This window comes from Cheilinus undulatus, linkage group 12 (assembly GCF_018320785.1).
Source record: "Cheilinus undulatus linkage group 12, ASM1832078v1, whole genome shotgun sequence".
Taxonomy (NCBI): domain Eukaryota; kingdom Metazoa; phylum Chordata; class Actinopteri; order Labriformes; family Labridae; genus Cheilinus; species Cheilinus undulatus.
Window position 1 is genome coordinate 19,840,476 of NC_054876.1, and position 21,053 is coordinate 19,861,528.

General features: G+C 39.2%; 1 protein-coding gene across 4 annotated transcripts in view; it reads left to right on the top strand.

The window, feature by feature from the left end:
- Positions 1-21,053, top strand: part of abr (ABR activator of RhoGEF and GTPase) — a 237,685-nt gene that overhangs the window by 86,194 nt on the left and 130,438 nt on the right. For 3 of the 4 annotated variants that reach the window (XM_041801080.1, XM_041801081.1, XM_041801082.1), the window contains exon 2: positions 3,391-3,572. In XM_041801080.1, coding sequence (XP_041657014.1) covers positions 3,391-3,572 — 182 coding nt within the window. Of the gene's footprint in view, positions 1-3,390; positions 3,573-12,993; positions 13,247-21,053 lie in introns of those variants that run through there. The other variant, XM_041801083.1, reaches the window with a different exon arrangement.

Here is a 21,053-nt window from a genome sequence, read left to right on the forward strand (position 1 = left end):
CCTCGTCACGCTCTGGGTTACCACGTGTTTTAGAGCTATCACTATGACAGCCATATTCTACGGAGGACTTTACACCTAGTAGGGGTTAGGTGTAAGATTTAAGTTATAACTTAAGCCTACGTTGAAACTATCACAGTTGGTGCAACACCTTAAATGTTAGGAGAGCGTAAACTCTGACGTAAATAAGAACTTATGTTCAAACTAGGCTACTTTTGAACTTACGCACAGCTGGTGCAACCCATAGCAGGTGTTTTGAGTAGAGGTTGGAATCACTAGTGGCCCCACTGTACGATATTATCACGATACTTGGTTCTCGTTTCGATATTATTGCGATTTTAAACATTTTGCAATACAGTGAGTATTGCGATACCATATGTTGCAATATGTTGAGATCTATACCATTTTTTCAACTTTTTAGCTGATTTAGCATTAGTCTTGTTCTCGTGTTTGTTGTATTTTTGTATTTTCATCTTATTTTATTTTCATGTAGCACTTCTTGCAAACCTAATGTCATGTCCATCTCATTCGTGCTCTGCTTGCATTCCTAATGTCCTTCCACTGGTGCTGTCGTGTTTGTTGTACTAACTTTCTTCTGCTCTATGACGTCACCTCTGCCGACCTCACTGGACAAACAATTGTCCAAACGATTGATTTTATTTTTCCTTTATCATAGACTTTAGTTCATATTAGCAATTAATTTGAAAACATCAATACTTGGTGGATGAGACGATCCGATAAATCACTAGACAAAATATCGCAGTACTATGCTGTATCAACTTTTTCTCCCTCCCCTAGTTTTGAGTGGGGTGTTTGTTGCTGTGCTGCTGAAGTGACACATGTTGATAATTGCAGACTTGGTCTGTTGACTTGTCTCCAAAACTTTCTGCCATTGTTGTCCTTGCATGTATGTGTTGAACCTGTCACATCTTATCTCCCAATGCACTGCAACTGCTTCACTCTTGTTTTTGAGGATGTGCACAGCTGATGCTAATAAGGCAAACATCATCTACATGCAATTACATGTTCATTTAAAAGTGAATTTATCTCTGGCTGAATTACATTGTAAACCTGGGCTTTAAGCCATCCTAAAGTGGCCAAAAGAGGTACTGCAGTCTTTGTCTCTTTAGTGTTGGCTGTATTTGGTTTCCACTTGGTTTCCAAACATCCTTATCCATGAGATTTTCTAAATGTTTCAGAAACAGGTAAACATCTTAGGTAATAAACATGGTTACATGTTTTTCTTTCATGCTCAAATACACTCAGACAACTTCAGCAGATTGGGGACAAACTCACCCATCAGGAGGCCAGAAGGTGTGCAGGAGAGTCAGAGTGGGAACAGATGGACAGGGGAGAAAAAACAAATACATGCACGAAACTCACAGTTGCCCATTAGAATAGCAGATCTGTCTTATGGCATGAAAACAGCACAGTTGGCATGGACAGATGACCATACCTCAGTATTTGAATCCCATCTTCACCTTTATGTCTCATATCGCACTCATCCTTCTCATTTCACAACACTTCATCACTCTGTCACTTCTTCTCTCCATGCTTCACTTCATCAGCTGAGACTTAAACGTACCATTTATCAGCTATTTGCCCAACAGCTCCAAATAAACCATATGGTAGCTGTGACTTTGCACGACACTCGTAAATATTCCCATCTAACCAACAGATGGAGTTTTTTTTTGATTGGCAGGTGGGTGGGCCATGGACTCAGGGTTATGGTGCGTGTCAGAAGGTGACAGACGGGGGTGTGTCGGATAGTCAAGGCACCCATTAGTATTGTCTATGACCACCCAGAGGGGATTATACCCTGCTTTTATTTTCAATCAGCTGTCATTTCTTGTTTGTTAGAGCTGTGTAATAATCAAACACAGAAAGCACACACTCTCTCGAGTATATGTGAGTACGTGTAGATGTTGTGAACAGAAACAGTTGTACTTTTAAAGTGGGAGGTTGTTTTCAGGCAGATAAGCTCACCTACGCACCTCCCACGTTATTCTCTTTTCAAACCTTTTTGTTCTGCTTTTATACCAGCCCACAGCTTTATGGCTTCTAGTAATAGTTACACAATCTGTTGTAAGCTGAACTTCTCCATTTCAAGTTCTTAAAATGAGGATATTATGTTATACTACCTGAGTAAACAACATGTCTAACCCATGAAAGTAAACACAATCTCGGTAAACATCTTTTCTTTCTCTGTTTAGCTCCAGTTTTTTGGATGTTTTTCCTGACCGTCCATGTATACTACACCTCTTGTCTCTAACAGTCAGATGTAAAAGTTTTCAGCCTTACATTTTTCATCTCTCGTACACAGGCTTTTTATATCCTATTCTTTTTTGTTAGTCTTCTGTAGTTTTCTTGGGAAGGCAGAACTCGTTTCAGACTCGGTGGTGTTGTTCTCTTCCACTCGAGCCGTCACTGTTGCTCAGGACTGAACACAAGCGTCGTCTCTGGACATGAACACTGACCTCGATACTGACACTGCTGCTAAAGAAAAACTTAGAGACTGAAACCAATGACTGACCAAAGCTACTTGAAAACAGGACTTAATGATTAAAAAGTAAAATGTTATATAATTATATAAAGTTTGATCCTAAATAAAGGTCACTGTGGCAAGGCTGATTGTTGCAGTTGGGGTCCACCCAACTTGCTCTTGAATACTTTTGTATTCGCTGACTTTTTAGTGAAGCAAAGCAGAGCCATGCTCCTAACCAGTTTCAATCAAATTGCAATTTAATATTTTTAACAGATTTACTGATTGAAATAGAGGATTATTGGGTTGGTTAGTCCATTATAATCTGTCAAATTTCCCATAAAAGGTCAATAGTAATTCTGACTCTTTTGCACTGACAACCATAAGAATGTATGAATAACACTCTAAACTTACTTTATTTAACCAAAAGCGTATGTTCAAGTTTCCTCTTTTATCTGAATAAAAGCCCAAAGCATAGAGACTTTTCTCTTATTATTATAGTGGACAAAGAAAAAACAGCAAATCAGTACATTTGATACAAGTGTGTGTAAGTGACAGTCATAAAGGGGGAGATTTTTGTTACACCAAAGTAAAATGATTAACTATAACACTGTTCATTCTTCTCTTCGCTGCTAAAAGCCTCTTTAGAGGTGATCCACATGTGCTCTTTACTCAGCAAACAGAGTAGGTAGTAGTGCCAGCAGAATATAATGCTTGAAAAATAGCATTATATTCAAAGAAAATTAATGAATATGAATATTCATAGAAAATACTCTATTGTTTTCCGCCGAGTTGTGGTTGTGAGTCATCAGAGCCGAGCGATGGCCTTGTTCTCTGTGCTGAAATGCAAATCATCATCTCCCTCTCTCTTTCTTCTCCTCTCCATCCCTCTCTCCCTCTTTGTCATACAGACTTTAACTACAACACAGATGGCTACGAGGGAGATGGAACCGAGGATGGAAAGTCTCAGGACGGCTCCGAGACGCTGCCCTATATAGACGAGTCGCCCACCATGTCGCCCCAGCTGTGCGCACCCCAAGGGCCTGATGGAGAGACGGTCTCCCCCACACCCCCTGAGGGCATGCTAGCAGGGGTAAGAGCCCACATAGACATACCCATACATACACAGAAATAAGCATACAGGAATGAACAAGTCAGTAGCAGTCCTTGACGCTTGAATGTCTTCACATTACTTCACAATGTCACACAACAGAAGACCAGATGGCAGTGAGAGAACCTGAGACATAAATCACAGACCTGATGTTCAGGTTGTTATCTTTGACTGGATGAGGGATGAGTTCTCCTCCAGGCCAATTTCTGGAGTTCACCGTGTAAAAATCCTCTTTTGTAGGTTTTAGCACAACAACTCATGAACTTTTAACTTTAAAACAAACTTTAAGACAGCCTTTCCAAACTTGAGTGTGCCATGGTCCAGTTTAATATCTGAAACTGATTTGGGGCCCACCCAACCCCTCATACAAGCATAACAATAGAGGTCTTGAACTCCCAATTCTTCTATAATAAAAAAAGAATTTCAAAACAAACGCTTAGTTTACAAGACATTGATGTCATGAGGAAAGTATTTGAGAAGGCACAAAGTAAAATCAATGAGTCACCACCATTTATTTGGTTTTGATGTGGCATCTGCGTGGCCACCCATATTTTCTTGTCTTGTATTGGTCTCTTAAAGGTGCACCGTCTAAAACTGGTAAGATTAGCCACACCTAACAGTTAGATTCTAGACTGCACTTTTTGTGGTTACTGTGGCAATCTGTGGTATTAGGAAAAAAAATGAACAGGCTATTTGAAGTCATCTGTGGTACTGTAGAAACACGTAAGATGCAAAAATCCAAGATGGCGGAGTCCATGGAGGGAACCCTCCCTCTGTATGAATAAAGGCTTATTCTAAGTCAATAAAGAAATAAAATAATATTATACAGTCAGGAAATTAAACATTAATTTAGACAGGTTGTAAATATTATGTTTCATTTTAACCAAGTTTGTTCTGCTAAAGGCTACAAAGGTTAATATAACGTACTGCATGTTTAATATATAATTACATGTACTTTGTGTCTCCCCCTGATCAGGGGACAGAGGTCTGGCTGCAGACCATACATTTATGATGGCCACTTTCACTGATTCTTCATCTGAGACACCATATCTCAGAATGGATGTGTTGTAATTTGTCGATACAACACATTTCCAGTTTTAGATTTAAAAAAAAAATCAACTGTGTTCATAAACAAAGTCCTGCAGTTACATTTATAAGGTCTAATCAAGGATTATGTACCCATTTTAGAAGTAGTTACACAAACAGTGGCTTACTTTAGCTTTAGATAAAGCTAACATAACTATGCTGGCTATGTAATTAATGTTACTACAAGAGTCAATGTAGCTAGGTTAGCTTTAGCAAGGTGGGCTTCAGGAAACATAGCTAAAGCTAACATACCTACATAGATAACCTACCTATGTAGCTTACATAGCTGCGTCATGAGCTTAGCTTTAGTTACATTATCTATGTAGCTCCAGTATCTAAAGCTTAATTAACTTAAGCAATGTGAGCTTTGGTAAATGTAGCTAAAGCTAATGTAGCTTGAGATAACTTACCTATGCAGACAATGTAGTGTGATCTAAACTTTGGCTATGTTAGCAAGCAGGGTGTGTCATCAGTTAATTCAACACCTGTTCAACTGTGACACCAGTGCTCTTCATCAAACAAAATCAATTTGAATAAAGGTGTAATTTAAGTAAATTGTTCAAATTTTTTTTTTTTTTTTTTGGGGGGGGGGGGTAATTGTAAATGGCCTCTTGCAGCCAATCTGCAGTACCATCAGGGCCAACTGCTGTAAAAATTGACCCTCCATTTCTTCACATCGGCAAACTTTACATCAAAGTGAAGAACAAAACCGTGAAATATTTCTTACACAATATCTTATTTATCTGTTTTATTTAGTCCTGTTACTGCTGATAGTTTAACTTTAAGATATTTATGCTAGTTGTGTTTAAGATTTAGGCATTGTGCCCATAGACAGAACTTTCTGTTCATTGTTGCTGCACCTATAGCCTTAGGTTCAGAGTGCTTCTCACCAGCACTTATTGTTGCTAAGTTACAAAGCTGACTTCTGCTTTCCCTTGTAAGGCTGTTATTCAGAGCTTGCTTTGCTTAATGTTTACCTTTAGTCATGGAAAATAGCTAGGAAAACATGGAAACACTGTAACAGAATTGTGTGCTGGAATATGCAGCAGTTATAAAAACCCTCATAGAACCTGGATAGAAGTCATGGCCCTTCTTGAGTTTGATTGGTCAGTAAGAGAAAAGTAATTGTAGCACAGTTTTGAAAGTTGCTCTTTTTTGCATTCAGGATACTGAGCACTGAAAGCATTGACTACATTGTCTCTGTACTGAAGATGAGTGCTGCCAGCACTAAATAAACAGAGGCTATGGACACAGGCCATAATCCATTAATCTTTTAGTTTCTATAATCTGAACAAGTTTGATCTCAATTTGAGCTGTGACTTACATTTTCACATTTCCTCCTTCAAAACAAATTTCCAAATCTAAAAGACTTCTTTAATTCAGCAGCTGGACCATGCAAGTGTTTTACATTTTTGTTTTAAAAAATACTTATCTTGGGAAAAAGAGGAAACTGACTTTCAGATGTATCCAAAACAGTCCTTTTCCCTTGGAAGTTTGGTTTAAAGAAAGCTTCAAATATCTGAAATGCTTCTTAGTTGCAATTCATCTTTTGAGACCAACTCCCAAATCCAAAGACTCTTCTTCCTCTGTCATAGAAACACAAAAGCAGTAAGGCAACGAACCATTATCACAAGAAGCTGGATCATGCAAGTGTCTGACATTTTTACTTTATATTAAAATAGCTGGCAAGCAGTTTTTGTAGCTTAACCAATCATTGTAGGAGCTAATTGATGCAGTTGCTGCATAACATGATGGGGTTTTGGTGGTGAATGCATGAATGAATGGTAATGAAGCTCCATTTGCAGTTTGTCATTGTAATTCTTTGCTGCATTCAGCTCATTGCATTTTCTGCTTTTAAGCAAATCAATCACATTTTTATCCAGAGCCACAGATTCCTATTTATCCTTATTTATCATTGAAGGCAAGAGTTGCTGCTGTAATCTTACCTCCAGTCTGTACAGGTCGTACTGAGGGATTCAGTGTTAATGATAGAGAACAGCATTCGGTCAAAATGAGGCTTCGGCAGCTCAAAGAAGTCAAATTAACCTTCAGTCATGGCAAACACACACTGTTCATGTGTCAGGAGAGTGATAAAGTTAAAGCTGACTCTTCATTAGCCACAGATTGTCCTCATTACTAGCAGCAGGAGCTTCACCTGACATGACTCCACTTCAGGCTCCGTCTGTGCCGACGGTCTTTTCTGGGCCGCTGATTGTTTCCCCCGGAAGTTAGTGGCTGTGTCTTGACCCCTTGTAATTGTTAGCAATTAGCCTGAATAGCCGACTGCCTGCAGCACGTGGCGGGTGGTGTATTCACAGCAGCAGGAAATGACTGCTGACCCAGATGGAGTTTGACGCCACCACGACAAATCAGCTGTTTGTTCGTGGATGTAGAATACAACAATAATGGGACAAAGAAAAACCTCTCAAATGGGAGCCAGCATATTGGTTCCAAATATTGATTATCTTCTGAACTTCTAATAATTGCCTTTGGTATCGGCCCTGAAAAATCTACATCAGTTGACTCCAAGAATAAATCCATCAACCACGTATACCAGATCAACAAACACAGAACATCTAGGCATCCAATATTGGGTAGTTTCTTGTTTTAAAGCTTTTAAAAAACTGGTAAACTCCCCCACATTGTCTAAATTGCATAAAACATTGGCAGTATTTAATTTTTGTGCAATTCAGACAGTTTGCAGGAGTCTGTCTCCTTTTTTTAATAACTTACAAGTAATGTCCCATTATTGAGTGGCTAGAACTTGTACGACAACAAAATAAAACTTCTAGCCACTCAATAATGGGACATTTCTTGTTGTAAGTTATAAAAAAAGGAGACAGACTCCTGCAAACTGTCTGAATTGCACAAAAATTAAATTCTGCCAATGTTTTATGCAATTTAGACAATGTGGAGGAGTTTGCCAGTTTTTTTAAACCTTTAAAACAAGAAACTACCCAATATTGGATGCCTAGATGTTCTATTTTTGTTGATCTGAATAGAACCTCATAAAGCAACACATCATGGTGGAATTCAAGAACAGTGGAGAAACAAAGTCACTGACATCTATCAGTCTGGAGAGTGTTACAAAGCCATTTCTAAGGCTTTGGGACTCCAGTGAACCATGGTATGAGTCATCATCCACAAATGGAGAAAACCTCGAACAGTGGTAAACCTTCCCAGTAGTGGCCAGCCAACCAAAAGCGCATCAACAACTCATCCGGGAGGTTACAAAATAACCCAGAACAACATCTACTGACCTGCAGGCCTCAGTGGCCTCCGTTAAGGTCAGTGTTCATGACTCAATAACAATAAAGAGACTGCAAAAATTGCATCCATGGAAGAGTTCAAAGGCCAAAACCACTGTTAACCAAAATGTAAAAAAAAGGCTTGTCTCACATTTGACAAAAAAACATCTGGGTGATCGGTGTGAAAAACTCGTGGCCAGTTATTTGCGGACATGCTCAAAAATATGCAAAAAAAAAAAAAAAGTCAGGGAGGGGTTGAATACTTTTTCATAGCACTTCACTAGAGTCATAACAAAGTTTTAATTCTGGTAACATGTGAGCCCTATTTGTAGGTTCCAATGTCTTTGTTTATTCATTCACATTGTTTCTGTTTACTGCTGCAGCAGGAAATATGAATCACTCTCTGTTTTCTTAAGATTTTGCCAATTAATATTTTCCAGACAGCAGGCAGTTTGAAAAGCTGATGCAAAATCTCTCATGAAATTGAAATACACTGAACAAATGCTCTCATTGCTATGCATTTCTGTTCAGAGAAGCAATGTGACACCCTCAAAGAAATGCTGAGTGTCTTCTAAATGTTTGAGCCTGCATATTTCAGCATTTTAACCCTCTGTGTGTCAGCTGTCGAGGGGTTAGCTGGGCTCCTTTAATGCCTCATGGCTGTGCGTGTGCATGCGTTTGTATAAATGTGGCTCGTGTGTCTTCCGTGACCTCTGTTGTGTCTGACTATGCGAGCTGGTGCTTCAGCATCCCTGGGAGGCTCAGCGGGAGTCACGCTGACCCTGACCTGAACCAACCCTGACACAGACACAGAGAGAAAGAGAGAGAAAAGAGGCCAGGAGGGCTTTCCTCCTCTCACAAATTAGAGCAGTTTTGACGCGCAGCATGAAACCATCTGAATGAATAAAACAACAACCACGAGGTTGACTCAGACCTATGCTGATTTACACATTCACAGCCTTAGAGGAATCTACCTTTTTTTTTCTTTTCTACAGTCAGCAGGTAAAACGGCCTTCTCACTATGACACCCTTTCTGTCCCACGTCTTTTTGCATCGACAATCTCATTTGATCTGTTAGCCCTTTAAACTACATGCTTCACTTCCCTTTTTGTAGCTCTTTTTCAAGCGGCTCTATTATCACTGTGCTAACACAATATTGTGAATACATTTTGGCCTTTATCACTGACCTTGTTATGATTGGGATTCATGAATTATTAAGCTCATTGTTCTGTTTTATTCATTGTGAGTCTTTATGTAGGGGTCAACTCATGTACATGAGAAGATGTCTCCATCTAGTGGTCACAAGGGGGAAGAACAGAGAAGTCAAGACATCTGAAACTTAAAGAAAAAAATCCTTTTAACTGTAGTCACACTTAAAGAATGACTGAAGTACTCACTGATAAAGACTAGTTCTAAAAACATGCATATGAAACACATAATGAAAATAATATACTTCAAATGAATAAAATATATGTCTTCAATTGGTTTTAAATTGGAGGAATCTTTGGCATAAAGTGAGTCTAAAAGTGATAGATTTGTGTCATGCACACATCTAGTGGTATAGAGGGGTGCATAAAACTCTCAAGTCCCAGGACCAATAGCTGGACTTTTTTCCTATTAACAAAAAGGTTAATTACAAAAACTCCAAAGCACAACGATGATTCAGAGGTACCAAGTCCAATTCAACACACTATCTCCATTTTCAATCTCTAACACACTCTGAATGAAATAAATTAAACCAAGACAGAGTAAGAAACTAAAGAATTATGAGACAAACAGGGCACTCACTCAAACAAAAATACTGAGCCTCTACAAAATACAAAATCAAACAATAATACATCCAGGGTTGTAACAGTGGTTTGCTTATAGACTTCAAGCGATGTCATGCACTCATGGAACTGCCCCTTGGTGAGAAAGGCCTCCCACTGCTGTAAGCTACAAAGATGTTGACTGTCTTGGTTTACACCTTAGTGTTTAAGCCAGTCTTGTTTTTGTTTTGATTAAAAAAAGTTGTTCTTCAATTAGAAGCACTAAATGTTGAAGACAATCACAGGCTGTACCTCTACAGAACCCCACGAGAGGAAGAAAACTCAGTCAGGAGCAAAAAGCAGATTTATGCTGTCCGATACTCACGCTCCTGTAATTCTGACATAAAATATTTTGTTAACGTCAGGAAAATGTGACTTCCTTTAAACTAGGGATGCTGGCTACCTTTTTTTAAATCCGTTTGGGCCAACAATCCCAGTCAAATGCTCCATCTAAACTGTAACTCAGCCACCTGCCACTAGTGGCCTCTGTAGTTGTTCTTAGTGATAAATGCCTTGCTATAACAGTGCTCTTGAATCTGATGCATGGTTTATTTTGACTTCAAAAATGGGGAGAAAGTTTTTCTAAGACTGTGTCAAGTTATACTAACACAACTGAAAATTGACAACTTTCAGCATAAGAATGTGGACGTTACCTTACAAAAAGGATTGAAAACCAGAGGTGCTAGCGCTGTTAACAGTAGCCACATTCTGCCAGACCAACTTTGCACCATTACAGTTTAATGTTGTTGTACCATTGTAGTGTGAAATTGGTTTACATGGTGTATTTATTTCACTAAGAAGTAGTTTGCTAAACGCAGTTATGTTTGTTAATTATATTTTCGCTACTTTTGATACATAAACATTGACAAAGTGTAGTTCTGGCTGGCACTTTTACCATTTAATGATTTGAATAGTATAATAATAATATAGAATAATATATAGAATAATAGAATAATATAGTATATATATAGTATAGTATAAGCTTTAACAGTGACAAAAATACAGTTTAACTAAGTTTGCCATTTTGAAGACTTGAAGAATTAAAATGCAGGTGCTGTAGCTCTGAGTAGTGGTCAGTGGCAGCTGCCACACTCCTCTGGGCACTTTTGGCCCTCACAGTCATATGACTGAAAGCTGTGAATTGAGCAGACTGTCTCTTGGTTGGTCCTCCAGCTGTCCACAAAGGCACAGGACTGAATGTCTGAACCTTAGAAAGTGGATCCGATCTAGTGTAAAGCTCCTCAAAAGACCAGCCCATTTGTATTTGGTCTGGCAACAGGACACAAGATTTGTCAAGTAGGGCAAAAGTTAGTTTTGAATACAATCTTAAAATGCCAAATGGTTTTGCCCTCTCAGTTCCATCAGCACAAAAATACTTACATTTTAAGTCTTTCACCCTCAGGAAGCCAACATTGCATGCATGTTTGTTTGAATGCACCAACAGATAATTGAATGTCTCATCCAAATTGACATAAAAATTATCTACAGTTTAAACTAAACGTGCCATTTTAAAGACTTGAAGAAATACAGTGCAGGGGCTGTAGTGGTCAATGGCAGCTTTGTATGCGTCAAGACAAGGGTTGTCAACATTTTGAATATTTAAAGTTCAATTCCGGTAGTTTTTTAATCAATATTTTCATGTTATTTTATGAAAAAATGTATTAGAAGTGGCTGCAACTTAAAAAGAAAAGAACATCTACTTTATAAGACAAGTGCATAAGAGAGGAACCAGTGTGTCAAAAATTACAAGCAAACTACACATCATTAAGATTGCACAAATATGCTCTATTGTCAACTTGTCAAGCTGAGACAGTGTGTGGGAACTTGCCTGCAAGTTTGTGTCGTTCAACCTAGTGTTTGTTGCTTAAGGCTTTTTGTTGCCCTGGATTTGAAACAGGGATATCAATATCATCACCTATATTGTTTGATTTTTAACAGAATCATTTCAAAGCTTTTAAACTCTTATATCATGATAACACCAGCCAAGACACCTGAGTAAGAGTCTGAGTCAGAGCAGGTCAGAGTGGCGGCTGTTTTGAAGAGACTCTTTGTGGAGTCACTGCAGTCCTCCTCTCTTCACCACCTTGTAAAGTCGGCCTTTCTTTCCGCTGAGTTTGCACAGACCTTTCATCTGCTGACAAGGGAGATCCAGCGCTGACACATCCATGCCAACATGAACACGTACAGCATGAGGAGTGTTTAATTAGCTGTACACAAGGGTTTAAATTGAACTTAAGGATGATTTTGAGAGAATAACTTTAGTGTAAAGGCTCTTGTTCCTGTTTCTCTACCATTGTTTGCCTCCTTTGTTTTTTTCTTGTAGAAAGTTAGAAATTTTCTTGACCTTTTTACTTTTTTCCTTGAATTTTTGTTCTCATCTGGTTGTATTTTTTCCACCTCCATTCATTCCCCAACTCCTTACATGGCTTGTTAAAAAAAAGATAACCCATGTTGTTGTCCAGGACTGTTGTCAAACCTTAACAGGGTTTAGCAGGATCAGCTTGCAGAAATGGACTGAAAATATGAGCAAAAATCTTAAAAATCTCCTCCTGTAAGAGCCATAAAAATGGAGGAAGAAAAATCTTGAGTGTAGTTGATTTTGCAGGAGGTCAGGAGAAGGGTGAGAGGTCATGGCAAATAAACTGTTTTCTTTCACAAAAGCAGAAAAACTCTGAACTTTTGCCATTTCAATTTCCTCTCTTACATCTGGAGTCACTGGTTTTTGGAACAGCCAGGCTTGGTGCACATGTGTTTAATTTTATCACTTTTTTTATAGTTAACCTTGTGTCCAGTGTGTGCTAAAGTGCTGTTACCCAGTGACCTGTAATTAGAATCAGCCACGCTAGCAGCACGTTAACTGCTCTCAGCTCCACATCCAAGGCTCTCAGCAGATCAATACAGACACAATGGACAGAGACCAGACAGAGAACAGAGAAATGAACGCTGCAGCACTCAAGAAAGAGACGTGTGTTTGAGGAAGTGCCCAAAGACACGGAAGTGAGCAGTGAAGAGAGAAGAAGCAGGCGGACTCTCCCAGTGAAGCTCAGACACAGATGGCCTGTGTAGCCATCAAGGAAGTGGCTGGAGAGTATTTGTTGTGAGGGGAGGGGCGGTATGTAGAGGGAGGGCAGACCTCATCGACCGAGGTGGAGCAGTCGACACACACTGAGAGTACACACATACACACCAGGAAGCCCGGCAGAGGAAGGGGGTGGGGTTGTGTAGGCGGGGTCCTCTCCCTTTCTCTCACTCGGTGTCCAGACGACTTGCTCTAAGGGGAAAACACTGATGTGTCCAGGCAGGCCCTGAAGACGGGATTCTCCGGCAAGAAAGAGGAGAGGAGGAGGAGGCGAGAAAAGGGAAGAAGAAGGGGTGAAGAAAGGAAAGAAGTATGGAGGAGGAAGAAGAGGAGGTGCTGTGCTACTTGGACAGGGTGCTGGAGGAGGAGGAGGAGCTGTTTGAGTATGGAGATGGGGAGCTGGAACCCATCACTCCGGTACATGCACAGTTCAAGGTGAGACTGGACGGCTGGATGCAGGAACTACTTATAGAAACATGCAACCATGGACACACATGACTCCTAGGTCTGCAACACTCTGACAAGGCTTGAATCTTGTCTAGATATAGTGAAGTTTTTTTGTTGTCTTTGTACAATGTGGCCACATTATGTGCTGCTACGTGTGCCTAAGAGCCATCTGTGCTGCAAGACAGTGTGACCTGATGATGAAGCAGCTACTCTAAAGCACATGTCACACCGCTCTGCTGCTTCTTAAAGTGGGCTGGTTTCTGTTTGTTATCCCAGTTTGTGTCTGTTTAAAAGCTCGCTTCTGTGTCTATATGTGTGTTTTTGTGTGTTTTTGTGGGTGTGTACTTTGAGTAGATGGATTGATAGAAAGCAGGCCTCCCCTGCTCTGCAGCCTGTCACTCTTGATGTCTTCATATCGCAGTCCTGGCATAGAATGAGATCAGAGGGACCAATATACTGTAGGACTTGAAATAGAAGCCCGTCCCAGTGTAAGGCCTAGTTCAGATTTTCTGGCCTCTAGTTAAGACGTTTGACAAATCAAGGCAGAACTCTGTTAGAGACTCCAGTCCTTTTAAGGTAGTTGGGAATCAAAACTAGAAAGGCTGACATATTTAATTGCATTGATTGCCATTAATTAAGGTCTACAATAAGTGCACTCATTTTTAAATTGCAATTTAATTCTATACTGTTCCTCTCAGCACACTTTGATGAAGCAACTGTAGTGTCTCCCTGCAGCCACAGTGATGTCAAATCAGCCCATCACTGCTCCTTAATGTCACAGTTCACTTTAAGTTACACAGACAGCTCAGTGGACAATTTAGAAGTCGTCTATACCTTGTGTTTTCAGGTGTTTACTTTATAACTGTCCCCTTATTTCCTTTTTAATACATCAGTGTTCATGTTGGCATCCATCTTAAATTTAGTCTTAGTTTAGCTCACTTTGCCTTTTAGTTTTAGTCGCATTTAAGTCATTTTCGATCTTTATCTTTTTAGTCATCTAATCCTGAAAAGATTTTGGTCCAGTTTTAGTCCATAAAAATTAATATCATTTTAATCTTTTCTTTTAGTCCAAGCATTTGTTTGCTTTGCCTGAATCTGATGCCAGATCACTTGTGTTTTCCATCCACTCAGTCAGACCTGGGATCACTGCCTTCTACAGCTTAGATATGTTGTATTTTGACTGGTTTACCCACACTGAGTAAATATGGATTTTGAATGTCCACTGAAAACTAAATCACAATTTGATCTCGTTTTAGTCTTATTGACCAAAACTAAAGCTACTTTTGGTCAGAACATTTGTCATCGAAGATCTATTTTTAGCAAGTCATACTTCTAATCTCCACATACAGCGGCACTGCGATCCTCTTGTGAATGGCACAGTAGAGCAAACAGCTGCCTCTGTACTCAGTTGGAGCAGTACCACTGCCCATGCGCCCTTCCAGAAATTCTCCAGTCAACTTCAAAATACAGCACAATATGTGGTCTCTTGATCATAAGTCACCACTGTATCAACGCCAAGTCTCATCCTGCTGCATGAGTTAAAGGTCAGTGGGAGGGCACAGAGCTACAATAGCCCTATTGGGTGTGGAAAAGTTAACTTTTGAGATAAAATATTGTGCAGGCGTAATTTAAACCCGTGATTCTCAGCTTGTCTAGCTCCAGGACCCATTATCACCTCTTTAATGAGAACCCATAACCCATACATTTAAGAAAATTTCCATCCACTTGAAGACCCTATAAAGTGAAATCCAATATTTGTATCTTAACACACTAGATATGTTTGAATATGGTTGCTGTAAACATGTGAAATCACTGAGATCTACATGTGACTGAATTTTGCATTTAGATCGTTAGATCGTTTTTCACCTCTTTCCTGGCTTGGTTTAATTTTGGCGGGGCCAATATGTGGGCTCGTGTCATGAGCACACAGTGGGGAACGTCCCCGCCCCTCAAACTCTACAATATAAAATCACAGAGCAGTTCATCTCAGTACAGTCTACTGTAAGCTGATGTCGCTACCTTTTGAAAGTCAACAGTCAGTTAAATGCTACCAGTGGTCTATGGATCATTTAAAGTCTCATAACAGAGATTCGAACCAGAAAACGGACTTTGTCTCTTCTTCTAGGTCAGTGTAAGTTTAAGGGACAGGGTGGTGCAGTGAGTGCTGTCCTCAATTCAGATTCAGATAACATTTTTTAAGTTTGAGAGGATTGCATTTCTCCTGAGTGGGCATGGCTTCAGCTCATTCAACAGATACGCCCACACCAACCAGGAGCAGAATTTACTGTCTCGTTTTTCATGAATTTAAAGCTTAATTTCATCAACTTAGAGATGTTTGATTCGACTGAAATTTGAACTAGGTTTGAACTACAACAAACCTAAACACAGATCTATTTTAACTTTACAGGGTCTTTAAATGTATTTAATGAAAAAGTTGCAGTTTAGACCTAAAAAGCAAAACATATGATCTAATACTCATGAAAAAAAATGTTTAAAAAGTTCATCATTACAGAAGCCCTTTAGAGACATGAGTGCATGTAATTTATTTTACTTCATTTTCTGTGATGACAGGTACATTCTGGTTGTTTCTAGAGATCTTGAGAAAGTTACACATCATCATTGGAAAACCAGCTTTGTTACCTTAATGTAATCAGGTAAATAAGTTGAGATGTCTAGAAAACAACCAAAATGTACAAATGCACAGTATTAGCCTTTTGCTGATATCCTACATACAGATGCTTACCAGCTCATTTTAGCTAATACAGATGTTGATACCGATATGTAGTTAGGACCTTCACCTTCCTCTGTAAGATCACACTTTAAAGTTTAAGGAATGAGGAAAAACAAAAAAGAAGACTTCAGCTGACATAGGTCTGTTTGTCCTGCCTAAAACTCCACAAACACATTCAAACGGTCAAATACAGACAATGTAGACAGATATCCAGAGCTGATATGTCCGTTGTTAATGATGGCTGAAACTTTTATACCTGCCAATAATGATAATAAACTATTAAGCTCATTTCTGCCAGTACTGATATCATGCTGATAGCAGTACAGAGTAAAAAAGATACAGATGCTGCCTAGGGCTTCTGTAAATCATACACTTTTAAGTCTCAGCCATCGTCCCCCACCCCACTTAGCCATGCAGCTATGTTTTGCATGTACAGGTCTAGGTGCAGGGTGTCCCAGTTCCTTCTGGAATGGAGGGGTAGGGTCAAGTACAAGGAATACAAGGCCCTTCAAATTCTGATTTTCCAAAGGCACACTCCAAACTGAGTGCTATGGGAAGTCTCCCAGAATGCCTTGCAAGTCATCGGAAAGGGTTAGAAATAATAACAGTAATCTGATATTATAATTAAAAGATATTTACATGCATTATGGTCCTTTTGATTCAAACAAGCATTTAAAAAAAGCTTGTAGTAGAAATGTCTGGTTATGTGTTCATGCCTGTTTGTATATACTGTCATTGGGGAACTTGAGGAGTTGTCCTGTTTTGCAGGGGAAGATTTCACCACTGTGTCAGAAAACAGCTCTGTGTTTCACTTTTGAGTCCCTGACTCTCTCCTCTACAGTGCAACAGGCTGGCATTGATGATCCAACTAATAAAGCAAGATCAAATCACAGACTTTTTATTAACTTTAACTTTTTATCAATACTCGAAATTTGGGAACATTTAAAAGTTCTTTCTGAAGTAAATCTACAATTCAATAATCTTTCCCATCTTTCCTACGCAGTTGTGTTTGATAATAATTAAAGGCCTTTTTTGTATTGATGCCTTCCTCTAATAAAAGCAGGGTTATTTTTCTTAGTCCAAGGTAAACATAAAACAGGTCTACTAATTGAGCAGTAAGAACACAGTGTTATTTTCTGTATATATGGTCTGACTGTGAAGTGCACACACAGGAGGAGGCTGCCATGGAAAAAAGCTTTCACCACTCGTGTATTTCTCATCTTGCCCTCTCACCACACAGTAGCTCTTTGTACAGCACAGGGAATATTTTCCCACTGTTGGAAGAAATAGTTTTTCCCTTTTTTCCCGGTCATGTCATTGAAGGAGTGATTTTTACATGTCTCTGACAAACAAATTTACTGAGAGTAAAGTGTATTTCTCTGCACTTTGAAATAAGATTTAGAGCGATCCAAGACATAAGTCGGCAAGGAAGTCTTATTAGAAGTAGTTCTAGGATGTAATTCACTAAAACCACAATGAAGAGTTGACATACTGGACACGGACTAACATGGGATTTTTTGGGGGACTGGTACTATTTTTTTTTTTTTTTTAAGATTTATTTTTGTGCCTTTATTAGATAGAGGAGGACAGTGGATAGAGTTGGAAACAGGGTCAAGAGTCGGGGAGAGACATGCGGTAAAGGGCCTCAGGCCGGATTCGAAGCCGGGCCGCCCGCGTACATGGGGAGTGCCTTAAACCGATAGGCCACCTGCTCCCCTGGTACTGTTTTTATAGTGAAGGAATTTACAGGTTACCAATGTAGCAGTATAGCAGCCAATACTGTAAATGGTTGTGCTAGAACCATAAATCACAACTGTTTTGCCTTTATTAAGAGGAAGTATCAAGGAGAGATGGGGAAGGTAATATAGGAAAGAAGCAAAACCGTGGGTCAGATTTGAACCAGTGCTCCCCTCCATACATGTGGTGCATCCTCACCACTAGGCCATTCATTTTAAACAGCTCCTTGTTTGTATGCACATACAGACAAGGAACTGTTTTGTGTTGATTTGTGTTGATTTTGGAGCTCCCTGTGCACAGGTAAGTCGTATCTTTTAACAAATATCGCTTCCTGCTATCTCTTTAGATAAAATAAAGGTGTTTTCAGCACCATGCTGTCACCATTGTTCTGACACTTACCTAGCTATATCAGGTTTTGGAGTTAGGAACAAGTACATCCCCACTTCCAAAAAAGTTTGGGCACTGTGTAAAATGTAAATAAAAACTGAGTACATTGATTTTCAAATTCCATAAACCTGTAGTTTGTTCACCATAGAATATAAACTACATATTAGATGTTGAAACTGAGACATTTCATCATTTCATGAAAAATATTAGCTCATTTTGAATTTGATGGCAGCAACACATCTCATAAAAGTAGGGACAGGGCCATGTTTACCAACATGTAGCATCTCCTCTTCCTTTAACAACAGTCTGTAAACATCTGGGAAGTGAGGAGACCAGTTGCTGGAGTTTTTTGGGAGGGCTGAAATGCAATTCTTGACATCTTCTGATGTCAGACTGTAGCTGCTCAACAGTCCTGTTTTTTTTTTTTTTTGCTGAATTTTTCATTTTATGATGCTCCAATTGGTGAAAGTTTTTGACTGCAGGCAGGTTCAGTACTGACAGACTCTTCTTCTGTGAAGCCATGCTGTAGTGATGTTATATATGGTTTAGCATTGTCTTATGGGAGCATTTGTTGCTCTAAAGGACTCAATGTCTGTGGTTTCTGAAAAGAATTTAAAAACAGATTTGTCTGTTTACAGAACAGTTTTCCATTTTGCTCCAGTCAATTTTTAATGAGCTATGGCCCAGAGTAGACAGATGCATTTCTGGATTGTGTTCACATATGGTTCCTCCTTTGCATGATACAACTTTGTGGTTGTCAGTGCCGGACAGGCCAGTCAACCATCTCTAGAGTTTACAGAGAATGGTCCAAAAAAGGGAAAATATCCAAAGAGTGGCAGTGTGGACTACAAATGCCTTGTTTATGTCAGAGGTCAGAGGAGAATGGGCAGACTGGTTTGAGATGATAGAAAGGCAACAGTAACTCAAATAACCACTCATTACAACAAAGTTAGAATACCATCTCTAAATGCACAACACATCTAAACCTTGAAGCAGATGGGCTACAGCAGAAGAAGACCACTGCCTTGTATCAATGGTTCTGGCTGGTGTTGGTGGTGTAATGGTGTGGGGGATATTTTCTTGGCATGCTTTGGGCCCCTTAGTACCAACTGAGCATCGTTTAAATGCCCTAGCCTACCTGAGTATTGTTGCTGACCATGTTCATCCCTTTATGACTGAAGTGTACCAATCTTCAGATGCCTACTTCCAGCAGGATAAAGCACCATGTCACAAACCTCAAATCATCTCAAACTGATTTTTTGAACATGACAATGAGTTCACTGTACTCCAATGGCCTCCACAGTCACCAGTTTTTAATCTAATAGAGCACCTTTGGGATGTGGTGGAACAGGAGATCCATATCATGGATGTACATGGATGAACTGTGTGATGCTATCATTTTAATATGGACCAAAATCTCAGAGGAATGTTTCCAAAACCTTGTTGAAACTATGCCACGAAGAATTAAGACAGTTCTGAAGGCAAAAGGGGTACAACCCGGTACTAGCAAGGCGTTCCTAATAAAGTGGCCGATGAATGTACATTTGGTTCCTTGTGCTTAAAATAGATGATGAGCTGTATTTTACAGTCATACCAAAGAACAATCCAAGGATCTGACTCACTATGTGTTTGAGCCATAAGAAAAATGATACTTTAGTTTATTTGCAGCTGATTAAAACAGACTGAGAGGCTCAAACCCTGATTACTACACATGCTCATATAATCCAGTCTTAATCACTCATGTAGTTATGAAAAAAGCTCTCTGAAAATCTTAAAAGACTGATTAAAACATTGCTTGTAAGCTTTCTTCTGCCTTTTCACTTTTACTTGCTTGTAAAGTTTCCACAAATGAAACAAAGACTTAGCAACAACACTTTCACGAATGAATGAGGTAACAGATATAAAATAGAATTTCAATAATAACGCAGCAAAGGCTTCTCACATATAAACAGTTCTTTTATAAGTACTGTCAGTTGCATATTTAAGGGGCACATATCTTTAAGTTTGTTTAATAATCTTCTTGTAATGAAGATAACTTAGGAAGATTCAGTGCACGAAAGGCATGTACTATTCTTGATGACAATTTCCCTTCAGTGTAAAGGGATGTAATAATCGTCAGGAGTGATTGGGTTAAAAACAATGAGGTCACAGCTCATTCCTCGTCTTATCAGGAAGAGCTTATATCTCTCTAAGTATCTCTTTGTGTTAATAATTAATCATTCTTTCCGCTCACACAGTTGGTCTTTGACCTCCCATGTACAGTGTGCAAACATCACTTTGGCTGTAATTTTTCAGTTTATTGCCTGTTTGTGTACATAGACAGGTGTCTTCTGTCAGGTGAAGGAGTGAATGAGAGCATTAGAGGCTCATGATCAGCGTGTTTACCTGAGCTGCTGTTTATCCAGTTTTATTAATGGGATATTTTAATGAGTTTTGTTTGAGTAGCTCTCACACACTGATTGTGTTGGTTAACACATTGCTTAATTTGCTTTATAAGTATAACAGCCTGACTTGACTTGTTTAGATAACATTAACACCTCTGCTGATTTTTTTCATATTCACAGTAAAGTGTGAATGAAAGGACAGACTTTAATAAATCATTATTATAAATACATACTGTTTATTCAACAATAGGTACCACATTCCCACCATCATATATCTGATCATACATTAGCAGTGTTTTAAATAGAGTAGATTATCTAAAGATTGTAGAACAGATTAAAATTATGAAACAGACTAAAATTACTACTAATGTCAATGTGTGACCTACAAAGCAAAAAAAAAAAATATCCATCAACTACAATGGTTGATTATTTCTGTGCTGCTGTCTCCAATGCCTGAAACTCCTGCTACTGTGGGTTAGGTGTTAGATGCAGTCATCAACTGCAACCTGCCCAGAGACCCTTTGTCACACCCACAGCAATTGTTCTCCATACGCAG